The sequence below is a fragment of the Gymnodraco acuticeps genome, unplaced genomic scaffold (assembly GCF_902827175.1).
Source record: "Gymnodraco acuticeps unplaced genomic scaffold, fGymAcu1.1, whole genome shotgun sequence".
NCBI lineage: Eukaryota > Metazoa > Chordata > Actinopteri > Perciformes > Bathydraconidae > Gymnodraco > Gymnodraco acuticeps.
The window spans coordinates 705,688-728,163 of record NW_022990502.1 but is presented as its reverse complement, the minus strand read 5'-3'; the positions used below and the strand labels follow the sequence as shown (position 1 = coordinate 728,163).

The 22,476-nt window shown below is 40.4% G+C and overlaps 2 protein-coding genes across 2 annotated transcripts; both read right to left on the bottom strand.

Moving 5' to 3' along the window:
* Positions 1 to 849: 849 nt before the first annotated feature.
* acat1 (acetyl-CoA acetyltransferase 1) lies at positions 850 to 15,139 on the bottom strand. Its single transcript, XM_034226863.1, has 12 exons — positions 14,985 to 15,139; positions 14,132 to 14,179; positions 13,924 to 14,041; positions 12,851 to 12,946; positions 9,094 to 9,194; positions 7,404 to 7,547; positions 4,284 to 4,434; positions 4,110 to 4,205; positions 3,605 to 3,718; positions 3,453 to 3,517; positions 2,018 to 2,175; positions 850 to 1,227 (listed from the first exon to the last, which is right to left on the bottom strand). Exons 1-12 carry the CDS (start codon positions 15,033 to 15,035, stop codon positions 1,107 to 1,109), a joined length of 1,263 nt encoding a protein of 420 aa, XP_034082754.1. The 5' UTR covers positions 15,036 to 15,139; the 3' UTR covers positions 850 to 1,106.
* A 1,542-nt stretch (positions 15,140 to 16,681) lies between these two features.
* On the bottom strand, positions 16,682 to 21,997 carry LOC117553041 (collagenase 3-like). The gene is made up of 10 exons (XM_034226794.1): positions 21,866 to 21,997; positions 21,518 to 21,762; positions 21,286 to 21,434; positions 20,305 to 20,433; positions 20,048 to 20,209; positions 19,381 to 19,510; positions 19,134 to 19,267; positions 18,890 to 19,049; positions 18,696 to 18,799; positions 16,682 to 17,193 (listed from the first exon to the last, which is right to left on the bottom strand). Exons 1-10 carry the CDS (start codon positions 21,965 to 21,967, stop codon positions 17,090 to 17,092), a joined length of 1,419 nt encoding a protein of 472 aa, XP_034082685.1. The 5' UTR covers positions 21,968 to 21,997; the 3' UTR covers positions 16,682 to 17,089.
* Between the last annotated feature and the right edge of the window lie 479 nt (positions 21,998 to 22,476).

Genomic DNA, 22,476 nt, shown 5'->3' with positions numbered 1-22,476 from the left:
TTAGATTCTGAAAATGCATTGTGTTTAGTAAGCTGGTAAAAATTTAAGCTCTTTAACAACAAATTAATAATTAAAAAATATAAATATATACTTGCAACAACAAACAATTGTATCAATCTTTTTAAAATCTGCAGTGTAAAGGCAATATTGGCCACACAAAATTCAGTTATATTGAATTTTGCTGGCCAAGTGGCACCATCTAGTGTCCAGATAGAACATTTTATTTATTTATTTGTCTTGATTATCAAGTAGAAAACAAATAAATGATTTAATCTGCTGCACCTTATGTCAGGTAGACTTATTCTTCTTTGTTTTTTGCATCTGTGATTATGAGTTTTCTACAGTGTTGCAGTATCACATGGTCCCAGAGTTTTTCCATCCATTTAAAGTCAAAACTGTTCCACGAAATAAAAATGTGCTCACAGATTGCAGGTCCACCCTTTGAGAAACTTTATGAATCAGACTATCATTATAATAAACTGAGGCTGGCCAACAACATTGTCTCTGACCACACCCATGTCCTGAACAGAGAGTATGAATAGTTGCCATCAAATCAGAGACAGTGTCCCATGATTTAATAAAGTTAGACTGAAGCACTCTTTTGTGCACCAGTTGATCCTAAAATGAAATAGTTATTTCCCAGGTCTAATGTACGTTACAGGGCCTTGAACATATTGTCCTCGGGATTGTAATGTTGTGTTAAATGTCTGTGTCCTGGTTTCCTGGTTTTGTCCTTGTTAATGTTGTATGAGACAAAGTCTTATTGTTTCACATAATAATAATAATAATAATAATAATAATAATAATAGGTAAAAGATTCAGTGGATTTAGACAATCAATAACAGGACAGTGGTTTCATACAAACTATTTATTCATCTATTTGAATCCAGAGTTAAATATTAAACAGCTTTGCACAATATGTATCATTAAACAAAGGACTGTTTCTAACAGTGGAGTCATGATACCATGAGTCGAGCCCACTCTGCTCATTGAGGAAGGCTGCTGGTATAAAGTGGTAGCAGAATCACTGTTCACAGCAAGGGAGTTAACAGATGCTCGAACCGTTTGGAATTTTAACAAAGAGTGTTTCAGGAAGAGAGAGCTCCCTACAGTTTCTGGATAATAACAGCTGAAGCTCCGCCTCCTCCGTTGCAGATGCCTGCCAGCCCGTACTGGCCTGACTGCAGGTTGTGCACCATGTGACCCACAATTCTCGCCCCAGACATCCTGAAGGGACAAAGAGAAAAAGTTTAAGTTGTAATCCATTACATTTGTTTGGATGTCAAACTTTTTTTTGGTGTAGTTTAATGAAAAACTGAGATACTTAAAGTCAGCTGAAGGTAGATGTGAGGCAAAGGTTTGAATATAGCCTGAATTGTAAATGCAGTAATGGAGTGGTGCAGGAATTAGTCCTAAAACCTGGAAATTATTAAGCATTTTAGCTCTTTGGGTTCAAAATCTGTAGTTTTTGGTTAGATGGCTAAAATAATTAACACAACCTAAAGACATTTTTATGCTTCGTTTTAAGACATAAAATATTAAGTAAATAGCCCACTTGTGAATGTGCTAAACGTAACGTGTCATAAGAACGGCAGTTGCTAACAAGTGCCTAAATGAGAAATCTAAACATTAGCCGCCTTTAGCTTAGCAGTAGTGACATGACTGTGAGGTAGTTCCCTTATAGCCTAGCGATAGCTTTGAACTTCTTTCGGTTGCATTTACACTTAAAAAATCCCAACAGTGGGGTTAATATGTGGAGATTATTCTGCTGAACAAAACATGTAAGTATCATAAATGTTTGTCAGCCACAGATTTGTTTTATTCTGTAAAGATCCAATTGCTTTATGTCGAGGGAGCCCTTGGGAAAGTAACTTCCGGGTCGGCATACAACAATCTGTCATCACTCCACCACTTTAATAATTGGTCTGAGTTGCTTTACCGGATCAGATTAAAAATGGTTGGGTTTCTCTGCATTCCAGGTTTACCAGTCAATGTTTAGGAGTCCCTCAGCACTTACCCAATGGGGTGTCCCAGTGAGACAGCGCCCCCGTTGACGTTGACCTTTGCAGGGTCGATGTCCAGCATCTTGATGTTGGCCAGCACGACCACGCTGAAGGCCTCGTTGATCTCCCACATGCTGATGTCATCCTTTGTCAGCCCTGCTGCATCCAGGGCCTGACAAACACACGTTTAATTTCAAGCATATTTAACCAGAATACAAACATAACACATGAACTAGCAGAATATATGCCTCCACCAGATATTGTTTACGTCCTTGTCTGTCAAAAATATCATACAAATAATTGAATGATGCATTTAGGAAAGTATAAGTATCAGATCAGTCTCAGTATGAACAGATAAAGGCTGTTACCTGCTACAGAGATAGGGGTGTTTTTATTTTCGTCACAGATTGAAATGAAAGGAGATAACATTTATTACAGAAGTTTACATTGGCAGAGCCCCTTCGAGTTCATTTGTTGCCCTTAAATAAAGAAAACGTTGAATAAGGTCAACTTGAGCTGGAACATCTGAAATGTGGCTGTATTTAACATCATGCTTTCCTACACATCGTCCTTTTCTGAATTTTGATTCACCCACTCCAGACAACTGAAAAAGATATAATGTTTGTTGCTGTTTAGCTAGTCTAATGCATCTTATAATGCTAAATATATAAGCAGATTATAACATTCATTCTGTTGTTTCGATCTTTATACCAGTTATATTGAAGAAGCAATAATACAAAGTTGACAGTAAAGGTTTTCACCGCCTGCTTAAACTTTTTTGTTTTCAAAGACATACATTAGGGCCAGGACAATGCTCACACACATTACAAAAAGAACAGGACAATAACATGAGTCTTGTATTAATACATGATTTACTTCATAACATAGATATACTTTCATTTTTTTATAAATAAACATATATATATATATTTCTCCGGTTCTAAATGAACTTTCTCTATTTGGAGGCAGCTTCTTCCATACTTTAGAGGTTCAGAAAGTCCTTGAAGACATTTCAAAATAAATAATAAAATGTTATCAGAATTCCAGGATCATTAATTGTCTTCGTGCCACACGGGGTGGCACGACAAAATGCAGCTGCATGAACAAAGAAATGGGAATTGCTGATCAACTGTGAATGTTTAAGCACCAAGCATCAATGAACTGAGTCTTCCCTCTCTTGCTCCATTAAAATAGTTACATTACTTATTACATTTTACATGATCATTTATAATCTGTTAACTATAACATTGAAAAAGTAACACTCACAATACTGTGTATAGTAATATTGAATACAGCACTGCATGTTTACCTTTTGGGGTCCTATTGAATAAGAGCTATATATGAATAATATACATAGAAAGTGTTTACTTGGTGGGGATTGATCAACAACCATCATATACACAATATTTAGGGACTACTAAAACTTCAAAATACCAATATCAGACTCACCCTTGGTACTGCAAATGCAGGAGCGATGGCGAAATCAATGGGTGCGAGAGCAGCATCAGCAAAAGCTATGAAAAAAAGATATTTAACATTAATCCTTCGAGTTAATAACAAATATGACAATGTGTGTGAAGTGTGATTATGCGTGTGCTTACAGACGATCCTGGCTAGTGGAGTGACATTGAGTCTCTTTGCAGCATCTGCTGTCATCAAGACGAGAGCTGCTGCTCCATCGTTCAGCGTGCTGGCGTTGGCTGCCGTCACCGTGCCTACCATGCAAGAGACCAATGGGAAATGGACTTCATTTAAACAGCACCTCTGTAGTCTTCTGACCACTCAAAGCGCTTAACACTACAAGTCAACATTCACCTACTTACATATACTCCACAATCAGAACAAAATGAGAAATATGGGCTGAAATGTTGATAATATTGCAAAGTAATTTGCAGCAGTTTAATAAAACTTGAATAACATGCACAGCAGTATATACAGTTAAAACAGGAGGGAAGGTAAATAACTAGCATACAAAATTAAAAGATGCAAAATAAATGTAACAATCTGTATGATGACCTAATGACTATTCTGAAAAGCATGTTTAGTTGGACAGAAACGGCTTCAAGTGATTCCCCAAACAAATGACTAAAAGCAATGGTTGGTTACCGTTCTCTTTCTGGAACACTGCTCTCAGTTTGGGAACTTTGCTGAAGTCGACCCTCCTCCACTCCTCATCCTCAGACACGACCACATCCGGTTTACCTACAAAACATCACCAGAATCAGATATGGTGCACTTCTTGAAGAAATGTACCTAAGGCCAGCCCTACATCAGCTGTACCTCTCTGGGGAATGCTAACTGGGACGATCTCCTTGGCCAGCACTCCAGACTCGTACGCTGCCTTGCTACGGGTATACGAGGTGATGGCATAGGCGTCCTGCTCCTCTCTGCTGATGTTGTTGTTCTTTGCTGTGTTTTCTGCGCAATTGCCCTGTTAGACAGTAAGGCAAACACAATGATTATGAAACTGATAAAAATACACATTAATGCCCCTACACACCAGATCTACCAAAGTATACTGAACCAGAAACTAACGTGAGGAAAACAAACAACTCTGTTTTACATAACATAAAGTTAAGTGGTGAGTAAGAGTGGTGTTCAAATATTTAAATGTGTGTATAATTTCATCACATCAGTTCTCCCCTTTTTGAATAATGGATACAGACTACCGCCACCTGCTGGCGCAGAACATACTGTTAGTTGACTGGAGTTTGAGTGCTGTGTTCAAGATCATTTGGCCCAGACAACAGCCGGCACTGGGACTGCTACTGCTTAGATGTCTGTTTGGTGTGTCAGGGCCTTTATATTCAGAAGTGAAAATGACACAAGAAGTTTTTATTTCGTCCTTTTCCACCTGATGCCCTGTAAACACCCAATGTTTAGTTTCAAACACGGTTTTAAGCTTGAGTACTGTAAGAATATACACGTTAACAATTTAAAAAAAATACATTACTCACAATGTTTTTCATTACCTTTCACCTAGTGGAACAATTTAAATATATATTTCACTTTCACTACTTTCACTGGTTTCCCTGATCAGCCCCTGCACTGGGTCAAACCCAAACTCTTAGTTATATCTCACACAGGCTCCGCCCTCTACTGGACTCTATGGGTACTACCTCTCAACCATACTATGCGAGCATTCATCAACTGAGATATCTATAACCGTAGCCGGGGGCGGGCCTACCTGAATGTGTGCACAAGCCCACCGTATATAAGGCAGCCAGCAGGTGGGCGCAAGAAGACAGGAGAATTCAGGTCCATTCTGGATCTTCGCAGCCTGAATCTCCACACTGCACGCAGAAAATTCCATATGTTAACTGTAAAACAGTTGCTGGGACTGGTGCAGCCAGGCGATTGGTTCACAACCATCGACCTGAAGGACGCTTACTTTCATGTCAAAATTGCTCTAAAGCACAGAAAGTATTTGCGTTTTGCCTTCCAGAGGGTAGCCTACGAGTACAACAGACTACCGTTCGGCTACTCCCTATCCCCACGCATAGGGCTGTGCGATTATGGCAAAAATCATAATCACGATTATTTGGGTCAATAATTGATATCACGATTATTTTGACGATTATTCATTGACCATTTATTGAACTTTAAAACAAATAATATTTTACCAATAAACAAGATCAACAAATATGTTGGAGCGCACTTCCAAAACCATACTAAACATATATTATTAATATGATAAATAAAAATAAATTAGACCAAAATAAATGAAATCAAATATGTTGCAGTGCACTGTCACAACCTACTGAAAACTACTTAACATATAGCCAACATGTTGGTAAAACATATTCAACATATTCCACTCAGTTCAACGTTGAAGGCTGGCCCACCGTCATGGTCCAGAAGTAACAGGAAATAAATGTTGAACTACAATTTAAGACCAAATAAAAATGTCTAGGCCACCATGGCAAATGCTGGTAGGGCTGCTCATGTCATCTCTTAAAGATGTTTTGCAAGAAACACCAGCCTGTTTACATGGTCTGGTTTCAGAGATGAGCGCAGGCAGGTGACAATATTGCCACCTGTACTGAAGACCCTCAGCCACGCCCCGACACAGGGGTGACGCCGGCCAATCACAAAGCTTTGATGCGTTCAAGTGCATTGTTCTGGCACAGGAAGATTATGTTACAGGACATTAACGATAAAACAGAATATTGTTGTTCTATTTTTAGACACATCTCGCGATCGACTGGTTGGGCACCCCTGGGCTAGACCATAGGTCCGTTGTGGTGGCAAAGTAGTCAGCTGAAGCCACATCTCTCTCAACTTCCCCACGGCATTTGTCATATAATACCTGCTGAAATAATACCGAGACGGTATTTGCACGTTCAGCAAATGTGTGGCCACTGCGCGACCGTGGCATGAGGGTGTTCTTTTATCTGGACGACCTCATAGTCATGGCCAGGTCCAGGGAACGGGCAATGTTTCATACAGCCCAATTGATCCTACACCTAACAAAGTTAGGTTTCGCGGTCAATTGGAAGAAGAGCTCCCCCATACCTCACCAGGTATCTGGGGATGGTGCTCGATGCAGGCAGGCTAGGCACCACCCTGTCAGAGAGCAGACAGGCAACCTTGCTTCGGGCAGTTTGCAGACTGCGACAGGGGGCAACAGTGAGAGCGCTGACCATAATGAAGACTCTGGGTCTCATGGCAGCTGCTCACTTCGTGGTACCGCTGGGGTTGCTGCATATGCGCCGCCTGCAGAGGTAGTTTGCCGGCCTCACTGTTTTCCAGGCACACTATTCACAAGGTAAGCGTGTCTGAGTGTGCCCTACCAGCCAGGTAAACTACGGCCCCCACTTCTCCCAGGTCACAACCGGAGGAGAGGAGGCTGCGGTGCAGTGGCTGTTAACCAAAAGCCGGTCAGGGGCAGTGTGGTGACTCGATGTTGTTGGACGACAGGGCATTTAGGCATCAGGGCTCCACCCACTGTACCCATAGAGTCCAGTGGAGGGCGGAGCCTGCGTGAGATATAACGGTGGGTTACGTATTGTAACCCTTGTTATATAAGCACACTCGGGGCCCTGTCTGTCCTATGCTGCACGCTGAAGAGAAGTGTAGGATGACGGGAACAGGAGGCGTGGCCGCCTTATATACGGTGGGCTTGTGCACGCATTCAGGTAGGCCCGCCCCGGGGGCCGGCTACGGTTATAGATATCCCAGTTGATGAATGCTCGCATAGTATGGTTGAGAGGTAGTACCCATAGAGTCCCGTAGAGGGCTCCGCCTGTGCTTATATAACAAGGGTTACCATACGTAACCCACCGTTTTTAAATAGAAATACTTAACTACAATTACTTGGGGATTTGCAATTTGTTTTTATATGACTAGAGTAGCATAAATATGTGACAAGGTTATATTCAGCAGGAGGTTAATATTCACCATGTGGATTTTGTTGTAGACGTCAGTGAGTCCGTCCTTGACGATCAGGTCCTCCACCCTCGTTCCTCCGTAGGCGGGTGTGTCTCTGGACATCACGTAGGGAACGTTGGACATGCTCTCCATGCCTCCTGCCACCATCACATCCTTAAAACACACACAGACACTACATTAAGTGACACGTGCAGTCCATGTTTATCTCCTACTAAACAGAAGGTACTGTAATCGATGTGTTGTGGAGACATAAGGTAACTTCTGCTGTGTCTTTTTATTGGAAATGGTAATACCAGTCATTCTGTCAAAGGGAAGAAACACATGTGGTATAGGAGCCATGAAACGTGTATAGTAATGCATTTTGTTTTAATAAAATATATTTGTTTGATCACTATTGATTGGTTGGCTTGGATCACATGGATATGGGCGGCACTCATAATCCCGTTCACCTGCGTGAGGTGTGTGTGTGTGTGTGTGTGTGTGGAAGAGAGGGTGACACAGGGAAGTTGTACTTTTTGTTGACCGCAAGATTTATGATTGCTTTGATCATTATTATTACAATGTCTATGTCTATGTCTGATCACCACGTTTGTTTCCTTAAACTACATTTCAATTCAACAGAGTTTTGATCTCGGCAAGTACTCTTTTGCAGCGTGTCATACAATATCAAACAGGCCCGGCCTCAGCCTCTCAGCGACTTTGTTTGTTTCCTGCTGTCGCTATATGTGGTTTGCACGGTTTTATAAGCATCAACAATCTGATTGAAACATATTTCTTCTACATGAAGTTGATTATTATCACCCACGATTGACATGTCTTTGCATAAGTTATAAATCCTCAACAGCTGATGGTATGCGTTTCTCCATTACCAGAAAAGGAGACTTGTTTTTATATATTATTACACTTCTGATTGTTCTATGTCCCCCAGTCAAAAAGATGTTCTATTATTCAAATGCCCAATTTAACATGACTTTCAGGATCAACACTCTTCTGTTGATCATCATGATTTGTTTTATTGTATTTCATTGTATTAACATTTGACTAAATGTAAGATTCAAATTCTTGTCAATCCCTTGTAAAGCATCATGCATTTGATTAGTTTGAAAGGAGCTTTATAAACAGATGAATTGATAGAAGAGTAAAATATTTATGAGTATCTGCCAGTCACTCGCCTACCTAAAATGTAAGATTACAGTGGTTACAACGGGTCAAGTATTCAACTTTTCAGTACATATTCAACTGCCAATTGTCTATTGTTATTATCATCATATCGTCGTATTAGCTGTATATTATTTCAATATCCATTTTTTTCTATGTCCCCCAGTTAAAAATGGGACGAGTTATGACAGCTACTTGGACTTCGTTTAGTAAAGAATAAAAAGGGAGAGGAAACGGTATGCGGAAATACATTAAGTAACTATTCATGTGCCCGATTTAACACAACTGCCAGGTTACACAACGACCCTTTCCAGTTTTCTTTCTGAATAATGAGAGATAACTTTGTTGGTGGTGCAGATGCAGAAACAGATGACAACGTCTCTGTACAATTTTAGTAGTTTGAGGCATAAGGCCAAGTCTTACATAATATCTTATGGTCAACAAGGCTTGTTTTCAGTTACAACAAAAGTCTTCCATCATCTCTGTGTTTTTTTTTGTACTGGAACAAGCAGAAGTGAGCTGGTGTTTAATGCAGACGTACCTGGTGTCCACACATTAGACTCTGAGCTGCCATCATGATGGACTTCATCCCGGAGGCACACACTTTGTTGATGGTTGTTGCTGGAGTGCCGAGGGTCAAGCCTGAAGATTCAAGACACATTTAAATTAGCAAAAAAACAACGAAATAAAACAGATCCAACTAAAATGATTTTACCCCGCCCTAAGTTACGATTTTGTTTGCAAGTCTGGCTCAGGAGAGTTGTTTCATTAACAATGGTATTCTGTTATTTCAAGGTTATCTGCTGTGCGTGATAAAAACTCTTAATCAAATCTAAGCTGCTTCAGACAAACCCTGCAGGGTTTCCCACACATAGACTATACTTGGGCGGGCCGCCCAGGTATATTAACAGCCACCCAGGTATATTAACAGCCGCCCAGGTATATTAACAGCCACCCATTTAGGTTTTTTTGTTTTGTTTTTTTGAATAAATTTTTTTTGTATTCGTCCGTGACCACGACGCCATCTGCGATCGATTAACTTGTAGACAATGATCCCTCGCTCCCTTGCTCTGATCTCGCCTCCTTCTGGCCTGTTAAGTGGCCTGCCTCACACAGGGTGACTGGCTGTCCACATGATGTGGCCTGCCGACATGGCCACTGTCATACAGATCATAAATCAAAGCCCTTGATTGGTCTCTGTGTGTCATTCAAGCTCGTGATAACCTCAGCTCAGGTGAGGTAAAGGACTCTCTGAGTGTTTAGATAGTTAACTTAGTCTAAGTTCTCAGTGGGTCTCAAACGGTGTCGTCACCATTTCAGTGTGCGAAAAAGTACACGTCCCACCGTCCGGGACGTGTTATTTACGGACAAGTAGATCTTTCAATTGACTTGTCCGGCGGACAAGTGACGTTTATTGACAAATTATTGATACATTCAGTTTACAAAAGGCAGAACTCATTCGCAAATTGTACGTGTCCGCCATTGTTCGTTTAGAAATGTTAGTTTCGGTTCTGCTTGTCGATTCCTAAGGAAATGCATCTCGCCACTTTCTGTACAGTTAGACGGGGGCGGGGCGGGGTGTGGCGGGAAGTGTAGCACAGTGGCCGGGTTGGGAAGAAAAACTCGGTTCCGAGTAGGAACAAATAACAATTGTCCGGTACCGCTATTAATAAGAGTTGTGAGGACAGGAGGCGAGGCCAAGCCCCGCGGACCGCAGCTCTCTCTCATATGCTCCGTATCAGCTGATCGCTGCACGGTGCAGCCGTGCAGCTCAGCGTCTCTCTCACTCTCTCTCTTTCTACACACAGCGGATCCGCTGCCCGTTTAACAGCCTCATCTTTGTCAAACTTTCTTATGTTCTTTCTCTAACGCGTAATGAAGGTTATTAAAGGTGGGGGAGGTAAGTTTCAGAAACCGGCTCGAGTGCACTAAAATTTGAAAGTACACAGCCGAAAAGAATCCGCCCCTTCCTTCAGACTTCCTTACAGAGCACCTCCTCCAACACACATGAACGCGCAATGCACGCCCAATGAGGGCACGAGATACATTTGTGCGTGCACGAGATGGAAGGCTGACAGACAGGGCGGCCTGGCTAAAATGATTGGTCGTGCTTTTTACAGTACCACGGCTTCCACAGATGACATTTTTTTATGGATTTTTTGTCAAAGCACTTCAGATATTCATTGCTATCGGGATGTTAAGAGCATTCCATGGAATATAACAAAAAGTGTATCTCGAGCCGGTTTCTCAAACTTACCTACCCCACCTTTAAGCGTTTTAGCTCCTATGTTGTTAATATTGACCGCCATTTCCTTTATGAAGTGAAGCAGCCTCCCTGTCTGTGTCCTCGCGCTGTCCTCACATCCCCGGACCCCCAGACTCGGAGGAGCAGGGATGTCAGTATTGTTTATGAAGCAGGGTAAAGAAAGTACATTATTGAAATGAAAATACTATTTATTTACTTTTACAAAGAGTGAGCAGCTGCAGCATGTGTATTGCAGGACATGTGTAAGCGTGCAAGCGTCTTTGAGTTGTAGAAAAGCGCTAGGCCTATAGGCTATAAATATAATGTATTATTATTATTAGGCCTATGTGTTGGACATGTGTGGTTGGTCTCACAGGCAGGTTGCAGTGTAACATCAGAGGAGACTGGGCCAATTGTACATTCTCAAACTGCACCACTTAGAACTAACTAAACAATGCAGAGATTATTTTTATATAATTTTATTCAATAACCGTAAGAAATTAAACAGTATGAAGTGATTTGTAAATAGGAATACAGACTTAATGTTTTCATAAATATATTTTTCTCTTTGTCATGGGACTTATTTTTACCCTCTCAAAGAACCGGAATCGAGAACCGAAAATAACCGGAATCGAAAAGCAGAACCGGAATCGTTAAAATCCAAACGATACCCAACCCTACGTGTGATGCAGTAAAATCTCACCGCTCACTTACGTTAGCGCTGTCGTAAAAAACGTGGGAAAATGTAAAATACGATGACGAAGAAGAAGATTCCAGTGGCCCCAATTTTTGTCCATTCTGGACAAGTGAAAAATGTATTCGGACAAGTGCATTGCCAAACTCACTTGTCCATGGACAAGTACTCTCTAAAAACTTTTTCTCACACTGCATTTATGTAAACACATATTTCCATTTGAGAGGGTAGTGATTGGTCTAATGGATAGTGAGGTGGGCTGAAGATCGGAAGGCTGTGAGTTCAAATCCCGCCAGGAACACCACCACTAGTGTGCCCTTGAGTAAGGCACTTAGCCCTTAGTTACTCCAGGGAGAATGTCCCTGTAATCGGTCATTATAAGTCGCTTTGGATAAAAGCGTCAGCTAAATGAAATGTAATGTGATTAGTAAAATATGCATGAATAAATAAATAAAAAGTTAACTAGGTGAAAAAAGGTAAGATACACTTTTAAAACTTGTTGAGAGAAAACTAGTCTTTGCTGCTGCCTCAAAGAGGAGCAGGGGGAGAGGATGGAGAGGGGGGAGAGGAGGGAGACAGGAGAGGCTGATTCAGGAGCACAGACACACTCACAACTATAAATGAACCAAAAATAAATTAATAAACAAGTTTCAGTGTTTTTTTCATATTGGAAATGGTATGTTATTGGTTATGGCCATGATTTTATGATTATTGAAATGTATACAGTTCTGTTTAATATAGGTGTTTCCATAGATCTAGTCTCTTTATTTTCCCCTCAAAATGCACCAGATTGATGCATTTAACTCCAAAATAAAAAATAAAATCTTACCGGGGGGGCATGCCCCTGGACCCCCCTAGAGGATTTGAGGTCGACCCCCACTAAAAATCACATGGATAGGTTCCTAAATACATTTATTTTTTTAAATAGTAATCCATTTCCATATGTTCATGTGTGGGTAGTAGATTTAAACTATAGGGCTATCATTATGGACCCTGCCTGTACCTGTACCTGTTCGCTCTGCCATCGCGTGAAGGGTCTGCTAACAAGCGACCAACAGAAAGGTTAATGTTAATGTTGTTGCACGTCACCTCAACCCCCCCCCCCCCCAAGTATATTTCAGATCTGTGGGAAACACTGGCAGTTAATGGACCAGCACCAGAGGTGTTCCCATACACACAGGCGTTGGAGCTGGTCTTCATGAAATCCCAGAAGGATGAAGTGCTCTGACAAACAGTGCCATCTTTGCGCAAAATGATTATACCGGAATGAAAAGTCAATAAATAAACATGTTGTTAAAACTTTTTTTTTTCTCCGTACACATATGAGGGTGAACATATAGCAGTGTGGTCATACAGTACCTGCTCCCAGCAAGGCCTGTCTGGTGGGGGCCTGTCCTGCTCCCGCCTGAAGCACGTTGCCCATGTACACTTCCTTCACCTCCTCAGGAGCGATTCCTAAACACAAGAACACTCATTAGGGATGAGACCGGCCATTATTTTTTATTATGGGTATAAATTGATTTTTTTTTTATCTAGATTCGTCATTTGGTCAATAAAATGTAAGAAAATATATCTATAAATGAATATTGCTTTTCCCCTAAACCATTTTTACTAGGCTGACGCATTAATGCATCAACATCGGTTTTAGAAATCAAAGAAACCACTAAATAGCCGAAGAAAGTGTCAATACCTTTCAATACTGTGCATACTGTACGTTGCCAAGTATGATATCAGATTTAAGAGGGGTTTGGGTGTAAAATCACTGCAGTGAACACTGCGTGTATTATGTTAACTGCCGTAAATAAGGAAAAAAGTCTGGACATTCAGCCAGGCACGACTCTCACAAAATCACTACACTTCATATCTTCATTACGAGTCCTAATCATAATGCAGGTTGGGCTCGCCTTGACAAACCCTAAATTAAATAAGCAGAGAAAGTCTTTACCTATAAAAATTCCATTTACCAATGATATCATAGGGTGGGGGATATAACCAAAAGTTGTGAAGCCATCAGTGTGTAAACGTATTAGTACGCAGTAAGAAACTTAGCATTATGGATGCATTGGCAGTGTAAGGACTAACTGAAAGGCAGGGTTTGAGACCTCCCTCCCCAAAAGCAACTTGATTTCAGAAGAAATAATTGTCTTGGCCTTCCTCTCTGTAGTTTCTGTGAGTCACTGTAAAGCAGTGGTTTGCTGTAAAGAACCATTAATTGGTAGGATCATTTATACAAAAAAACTTACATTTCCAGATGTACATATTTTTTAAGGTATTTTAAACCTTATATCTTGCACAACATTTGTGCACAGGTACACTTTTAGTTTGGATCATACACACTGTTTTATAAATGAGACAGATGATGATTATAGATCAGCTGATGTTACATCTGAAGCTTGGCTCAAATGGAGGAATTTTGTTTTCTGTGAACATACCTGCTTTGTCTATGGCTCCCTTGATGGCAATGGAGCCCAGTTTGGTGGCTGGTAGTGCTGCCAGGCTGCTTCTGAAGGAGCCAATTGGAGTGCGGACCGCACTGACAATAACAACTTCCTGAAAACATGCATTTAAAGTCTGCATTAAAGTATTTACTACAAATATTGCATTGTGCAGAGAATTTCAAATGTCAGTTAGCATACTTACATTAAGTGCCGGTTGAGATGCATAGGTTCTTGAGAGGTACCTGTGAGCCTACAATAGCAAAACATGTAGCATACGTCATCAATCATTTTCTATACAGGAGAGCTTTCCTAGATCTACAATCACCTTTTCGTTCAAGACTTATGTTCAATATGAAGCCCTGGATACAATTCTTGGTCAAACTAAATACTTTTTAACAGAAGCCCTAAATACAATTTTAACAAACTAAGTTTTGTCTCAATCAAGTACAGAACGTATTGGTATGTGAGCTATGCTAACTTTAAGGACACACACAAGCAAAGCACAAGAGTTTGCTAGTTTATGACCAAAATTGGCTAAATGTAAAGGTTGTAGTGCCGAGAGACGGTGTATCGAAAGTACAAGCTAGACTTGTATTAAGCATCAAGAAAACATGTAAACACTTCAAGCCCTAGAAGACATGCCCGGCGGAAACAGCAAGTCCGGTTAACTCAAATGTCCGTGCGGAACAATACCCCAACCCATAGTTCCGTGGGTGAATTATTAATCCACCACAAGGTCCGTTATCTAAGACTGGTATGTCAAACGTATAACGTTACTTGTCATCTGCTGCAGATGCTGTTTTGTTAACATATTGTTGAGAAGCTTACTTGTGTTTTGATATGAGATGAAGGAATTAAAGCGCTCGAGCCACCTGTGTTCAAGCTACCTGTGTTCAAGCTGTTACATTACTTTGGTCAAGGACGCTCGGCACACACTAAATGCTAGCTGAGCAGGCCCTTTTGTTTACAGCCAGACAGACTGTTACTACAGCATATATGCAATATAACAATATAATGATAACACGCACACATTAGTTTTGCACACCCTCACTTACCAGGCGTTTACACATCTGAGCGCGCATGGTTAAAAGTCCACTGGATGACATTTTTTACTAAGAGACAGGACACGGCTCACACACTTGACTTGGACCCGCTTCACCTTCAGCTGGACTTCGGAGCGAATACAAGTAGTACAGCGGAGATACAAATATCAGCCAATCACAGTGAGAGGTGTGTGCTCCTTACGTCATTGTCTGCTATGCATTGTGGTTGTTGTAGTTCAATCGCAGTACATCTTTTGTCATTGACCACATAACATATATTTACCCTCAAAATAAGCATAAATACAGGGAGAAACAGTGGCACCACGGATATTCCTATCTTAATATATGTTGTTCCTATTTTAATAGAGACTACGTTATAAACACATACTACAGTAACAGGACACCTGGATTGAAACTAGAGCTTCAATTGCTAGTGGGCTCTGCTCTGTAAACATTTGAGTGAGAATTATTTTTACTTTAAGCGGTTTTAAAAGTACACAATGTGTGAACATGTCACTAGCAAGTAAAACCTAAAGAAAATGAACATCAAGCCAATGCATTCTTTCTCATCAGTTCCCACTGCCTATAGTGTGCTTAACAGTTTTTTACTTTTGCTACGTAACTCTTATGAGATCATGCTTGAGAGATTAATGGGTTCCTCCTAATCTTACCTGTGTTCAAACCTGACTTCAAACACACACCAGATTTCTCCTATTTATCCCAATCCACAAACTCTGACATGATGAATAAGAATTGTATTTTTTTTTCCCAAACTATCAGAATCAGAATACCTGTATTCGTCCCACAGAGGGGAAATTAGCATTTGTTAAGGCAAGAAAATAACCAAAGACAGCTTAATATTAACTAAGAAGCATGCATAATATCTGCAAAAATATTAAAGATAAACAAATTAAAAAAGGTTACACAATTTACAAAATACACATCCTGTAACAGTTTTTAAGATTTAACAGCCAGGTATATATTGCACAGTTATTAACGACATATATATGTATATATATATATCTATATATATATATATAGATATATATATATACAGTGCGGACAGGGTATCCTGGAGGGGGTCGGAGACATTGTCCCACCAACATTGTAATTCATTTCATTTAATAAAACTGAGGAAAACACAGAGGGCCTGATGTTCTAATCTACATCTACTTATTATCTCGTTTGTCCTTATTATAAGCACAAGAAAATACATATTGGGAGACATACCACTTCACCCAGCTAAGACGAGCTCTCTAAAGCCCAGGTTATTATGTTGAATTTCAAAATTGTTATAGTTTTTGTTGGTATTTAACCTGGTGGATCAGGGAGGGAAGAGTAATACATTTATCACTGTGATTTTGTTAGGTTTTAAATAAGAGTAGTATAGACTTGGGGTGCACAGGTAACCCTTGTTATTAACAGTGACTTGTATGTAAAGTATTTGTATTTTCGCTTTGTTAATATTTTTAGTGACTGTTTGACTTTTTAGGAACACAATCTTCTCCCCACTGCATTTTTCATGGATGCTCATCAAAATAAATAATAAAGTAATTAGCTTACCATATGATGCAGAATTTTAAGAAATATTTTGTGACATTGAAATCTCTTCCTATTTGCCTTTTTCTTGCTTTGACATAGAAATGTACCCCAAAACCGTTTTCATCTGATATCAAACATGTTCAGTTAAGGAATTAAAGCATGTAATGTTCTTTTTGTAGATGTTTTATTAGTTGTATTCATTAGCAGCAATTATACAAGACCTTGGTTACTCATATGCTTTTGACCAATTACATTAATTATAATACTACAATATCTTTAGATTATATAAATAAAGAACAGTAGAAGTCTTGAAGAAACAGAAGCCCCTCAGATAAAACTGAATATCTGTTTTCCTGGCGGAAGAGTTTCATACACCACATAAATACTGCCAAGTATAACAGACATGTAAACAATCTATATACAAATATATATATTTTTAAATACTTCATGTTTACAGATATAGATTTGGTAAAATTCAGTTTAGAAAAATATATTTCTTACTAATAGAACAAATTAAATGTGCTTTTTAACACTGTTCATTCTCATTCAGTGGCTATAGAACTTGATGAAGAGGACTAGAAGTTACTGCAGGGCAGGAAGAAGCTGTTCCTCAGCACACGGTTCAACGTCCTGGACCTGTACTCAAATATGTAGGGTCCAGTGTAGATGTAAGTAAAACCTGCAGAACAGAAAATCAAGGTTAGTTTCTTCTTATTTTTGTTATACAGAAAGACAGGAAAGCAGAGAGGAGATGACGAACAGGTCAGATTCAAACTCTGATCTGCTACATGCTACTGGGTGGCCCTCAATTGTTGTTCCTGTGTTCAAGGAATAGTTCAACTTCTTAAAAAAAGGCCTAATCCCGTTATTACCCAGAGTTAGAGGTTAAGATTGATTCCATTCTCATGAATGTGAAGCTGCAGCCTCAATAGGGTTAGCTTAGTTTAGCAGGTCAGAAGCTAAATTAGCTAGCCCAGCTCGATCACACAGTAACTAAGGGTGTGGAGGCTATTGTTATATAACATTACAAGAGTGATTCTTATTATTACATTATATGCTTATTGTGCTCATGAGATTGCTATGACTATAAAATAAATAGACACAATCACTAATCCCAGGTTCTGATGGGTTAGGGAATAAGGGAATAGTCATATGAAAGTTTTAGCTTGCATTAGAAATGTTGCAAAAGCCAGGCGCAGACACTATAGAAGACAAAGAGTTATTGAGGCTCTGGCCTTGGCCGTGTGTGTGTGCTCAACGCCTACGCATAACTGGGAATCAGTGTTTAAATGGAGGATTCCACTATCTATTGCAAAGCAGCTTCAGCAAAACAAATTACGTAGGATCGCGTGACTAGAGTAGGGAGGGACCTTCACAGGCCGGCCGAATGCTGATTGGAGGTCGTGTTGCCAAGAGACTTTGTCTAAGTCTGTGCACCAACCAGGGAAGCCAAACCACGGTTCTCCCCCATCTAGTCTCAACCAATCATACATGTACGGGCAGAACCCTGAATAATAAAAATGTATTCACTCACAAGGTTCGGGGCTTTTTCCGGAAATAGTGGTTACAGATTACAGCTCTGGTGCCTGGGATTTCTGTGACCGGACGGAGTCCTGGGTCAAGTGAAATATATCTTTTGCTCTCTTTTAATAAATAGTTAAACTTAGAAGTTGTTTGTCTTTCCTGGAATTAAAGAACACGGCAAGGGTGTGTTCGTAAACAGTCTTACTCCTAGCTGAAATGCACTTAGGCAGAAATTGGACCGTTTGTAAACTTGGTGCAGTGTTGGAATGTACCACCAGGGTATTTCATAAAAACGTTTAGCTAGCTAACTGGCTATCATGTTGCTTCATAATAATCTGTTACATTATCAGATGAGCAAGAAGCACCACATTTTGTATTCTAAATACAGTAGTAACACTTTCCTTTTATATATTCAAACGTAAATGTGTAGATTCATATAGAAAATAGCATGCTCTTTTTCTTAGACCAACTACAACACTCATTTTAGTGCAGAGCGTCAGATTGAACAAACTGCCTCCTGTTTAACAGACACAAGTGAAATCAAGAAAACTAATAAATACACTTCCGCAAAACATAATTTGTGTGTGAAAGTCTAGGAAGAATGTGAGAGTAATTATTTCAGTAATCTTGACATGGGAAACTTAGAATGCCACTCACCTCGGTGCTGGACGGCTGCAGTCACCCTGCCGTTCAGGCCAGAGAAGGTCTGATCGACTATCTTGGGAGATCCCCGTTCCATGGTCTGTCTGCCCTCATCATAACTGAAAAAACAACAACAGTCATTAGATAGATTCAACAAGGTTAAAGGTTAGAAAATATCTCAACAGAAATCATGTGTACACTGAACACACCTGAAGTATTTGCTGCCTACAAAGAACAGAGTCTTGCCGGATTCTGCATCATAAAGGGCAGCATCGATTTTCCTCACACCTCTTGGGAAACCAAACCTGGTGAGCCTTTTAGGATATCCACGTACAAGATCATAACCTCTGAAGGCCCACACTTTACGGCCTAAAAGCAGAAAAAGATAACAGAGTTGGTTCATTTTGAAATGCTTTTATATTGGAGCCGTGGACACGTTATGAGAATATAAACCTTTAAAGAGATAGACTTTGTCTGAGTTTCGGCTTTCATAAGCAGCGTCGATGTTGGAGGGGGCATCGGGCCAGAAGTTTGTGATGAGACTCTGCTGAGGTGTTCTGCTCTGAGGGTAGATCCGCCAGAAGAAGCTGAGAACACACAAGAACATGAATGAGTTCATAATTCAGCTCTTGGGTGAAAAGAAAACCCTGTCAATGGGCTTCAGGTTTCATATTTTTAAGCATTCTCCAGGATGTCTGACCTGTCCTTGAAGAAGAACATCTCTCCTCGCAGGGTGGTGACAGCATCCAAGACCATGGTTGAATCACAGGCATCAGGAGTGGTGGGGGGCTGTGGTTCCTCTACAGAGGGATCTTTACCAGTGTTTGGACCTAGAGGACAAACAGAATGAGTCACCAAGTATTCAGAAATCCCTGCATCACATTGCAATGAAGCCCAAATAGTTGAGAAGCAATTCACAATGATTGTCCAGTTCGAAACCCGCTCCTGCCGCCACTGCGTCAGGCCGTTGTGTCCTTGGACAAGACACTTCACCCGGATTTGCTCCTGTGGGTATTGTCCACAGTACATGTATAATACCAATGTGTACTTGTAAAAGCGCCTCGATGACCTCGAGGCGTGAAGATGGACGGTGTGGCGCAGTGCGCTGTGCAATGATCATCAGATCAAGGGGTGAAACCCGCCGCTGCTGCGTCTGTAAAGCCGGTGTGTCCTTGGGCAAGACACTTCACCTGAACTTGCTCCTGTGGGTATTGTCCACAGTATCTGACCATTGCATGTATGATATATGTGTAATGTGTGTATATGTAAAGCGCTTTGAGTCATTGATAAAGCGCTATAATAAATGTAAGGAATTATTATTAATTATTATTATTATTGTGAAAGATTGACAGCCGGTTTGTACTAACCATAGAGAGACTGGATGCCGTTGACGTCGTCCCGGGGCAGGATGAAGGTGTCAGGATTTCTGTATGTGTACACAGGGTACATGAGAGCACCAGCATCATCAGAGTGAGACAAGCCCAGGGAGTGGCCAAACTCATGGGTAGCCACCATGAAGAGGATGTAGCCTACAGCAGAAAACACACTTACAGGTTAGCTACAGCTCCTCTCCATCATTTCAACACATACACTGACTGTAGTTAGTGTGAGACACTGAACTGACCTCTGTTTGAACGGTAAGTGAAGTTCTCATCTTCGTCAAAATGAGCATCTCCACCAATGCCAGGGGATGGGGCGAATGCATGGGCAAGAGTACCACCAGGGCCATCAAAGGGGTAATAATCACCATGTGCTGTTAACAAGAACATACTCAGGTCAGAACCCAAGTACTCGTGCATTAAAATTTACTTTATATTGTCCTGTATAACAATAGTTTTTGTAAAGCAACAAATCAAAACTGGGTAACCATTGGAATCTATTGTACCTCAAACACAAATGTGTGTAAGTTAGGGGTATTGGTGAGATGTCACAACCTCAAACCTGAGCCAAGATAAACGCAGCCTTTTCAACACCCTAAGCTCTTACAAAATAGTGAAGAGGGTCTGAGATGTCTGCAAGCCCTGACATGCCAGTGGAATTATGTTGTTTCTTTGTTTTGTTGATGAACATAATGTAACTGTACTGCAACCATTGACAGTAACTAAAATAACAACTATACAGTATGTGCTATAGTAGAGGTGTCAAGAAATTGCAAACAAATATTGGTAAAAAAAACATACTGTACCAAACCCTAGCCCCATTGTTGACATTAAATACAGTAGGTCTACGACAACTCAAGTACCGTACTTTAGATTTTTTTTTTTACTGAAGTCACTTCATGGTATACTTTACTTAATCAACACATTTAGTTAATTCAGATTAAGAGTGTATTTTAAAAGTCTCTCAAATCTGATGCAGCGCTATTTGTATACAATATGATAATATAATATGAATATAAAACATGCAATAATGCACAATGAGTACTGTTGTTACTTAAGGTATACATGTTATCGTTATTGCTTAAATTCACTTCAGTCACCCTGAGAATGCAAGGTTTTTACTTTTTACAAAGGTTGTTTTCTTTAATATTTTTAGCTGACGGTATTCCTCCGTTTAACTTTAGTGAAGTGAACCTTTTCCACTACTGAAAGTTCTCTGTACTCACATTGGCGGCCAAAGGAGATCATGATGTCAGCGGTGCCGCTGTTGATTCTAGTGAACCTCAGAGGAGTGACTTTGGCCCAAACCTGCAGAGCTCTTTCTATAGAATCATCTACCTCAGACACAGACATGCCCGGAGTGTAGTTCACTATCCTGAGGAACAAAAGTCAAGAATATTATTAGTTAGACCTACTAAATAAACTCTTTCACACACATTCTCTCTTTAGATCAGTCACCTGTAGGTAAGGCTGTTTTTCTGCCACTTGTACTGTCCAAACGTGGAGAAACGGGCAAGATTTCCGTCGGGAACACCACAGCGAGGCTTCTTCATCATCGCCACGGTGTCAGCATCCAGCGTCCCAGTGATCTGGAGACCAAAGAATCTCTGCATCTCAATCAGCTTCCTGCTCACTGGGCTGACCCCCCGCCGGATAGTAGGACCGGTCTCCTCTGTTAGGTTGAAGAATTTCTTCAGGTAGCTCTGTAAAAGATAGCAAAGGTATTGGTCTACAGAGTTTGTAGAAACTTTCCAAAATGCACAAATTGAACACATCAAATGAAAACACGAATGCCCGACTACATACCTCTGCAAAATCTTCATCTTTCACATTGACTTGTGACACAGGCCCACAGTAAACTGCGAGTGCCAGGCTTAGAATGATGCTCAGACTGTAAGAGAGACTCATGCTTCTTCGTTGAGTGCGACTTGTGTTTTGTGCTGGCCTCAACTGTTATATATATATGTAGGCTGAGCAGTGGAGGCGATGGGGAGTGGGCGTGTTGAGTAACTACCTTCTTGAGTCAGTGATTCCATTTGAAGATGACAGGAGAAGATTAGCTTTGATTGTTGAGTCAAAGAAAATAATTCCCCAAAACAGAAAAACAAGACAAGCGGTATCAAAGTGATGGCATAGATACCTGACAAACATTGTGTAGATTGTCAGGTAGGATGACAGTTCATTTCTATATCAGTGTTTTGCTTCATTCTCATACATAACCTATTGTCTCTTATTCTTATTATCTAAGCGGTATTCTTATATTTTATTCAGATTTTACAGCATCCTGTCATGAATGAAATGTACTTAATCACTATCTGTCTTTGCTAACCCTCAGGCTACTGTTGCTGCTGACGCATGTTTGTGGGAAAACACGGACAAGTTGCGTCAAGTCATGAACAAGTCCTTCCGACCACAAC

Bases quoted from the DNA above. Each gene is read 5' to 3' on its own strand.
- LOC117553041 (XM_034226794.1), bottom strand. From the start codon at position 21,967: ATGAGTCTCTCTTACAGTCTGAGCATCATTCTAAGCCTGGCACTCGCA. The intron at 21,435-21,517 runs GTGACTGATCTA...TTTGTTCCTCAG, and splicing joins AAAAACAGCCTTACCTACAG to GATAGTGAACTACACTCCGG. The intron at 19,268-19,380 runs GTCAGACATCCT...GTGTGTTCTCAG, and splicing joins ATGTTCTTCTTCAAGGACAG to CTTCTTCTGGCGGATCTACC.
- acat1 (XM_034226863.1), bottom strand. From the start codon at position 15,035: ATGTCATCCAGTGGACTTTTAACCATGCGCGCTCAGATGTGTAAACGC. The intron at 4,435-7,403 runs GTGAATATTAAC...ACTGTCTAACAG, and splicing joins TCTACAACAAAATCCACATG to GGCAATTGCGCAGAAAACAC. The intron at 3,719-4,109 runs GTAACCAACCAT...CTTGCATGGTAG, and splicing joins AGTGTTCCAGAAAGAGAACG to GCACGGTGACGGCAGCCAAC.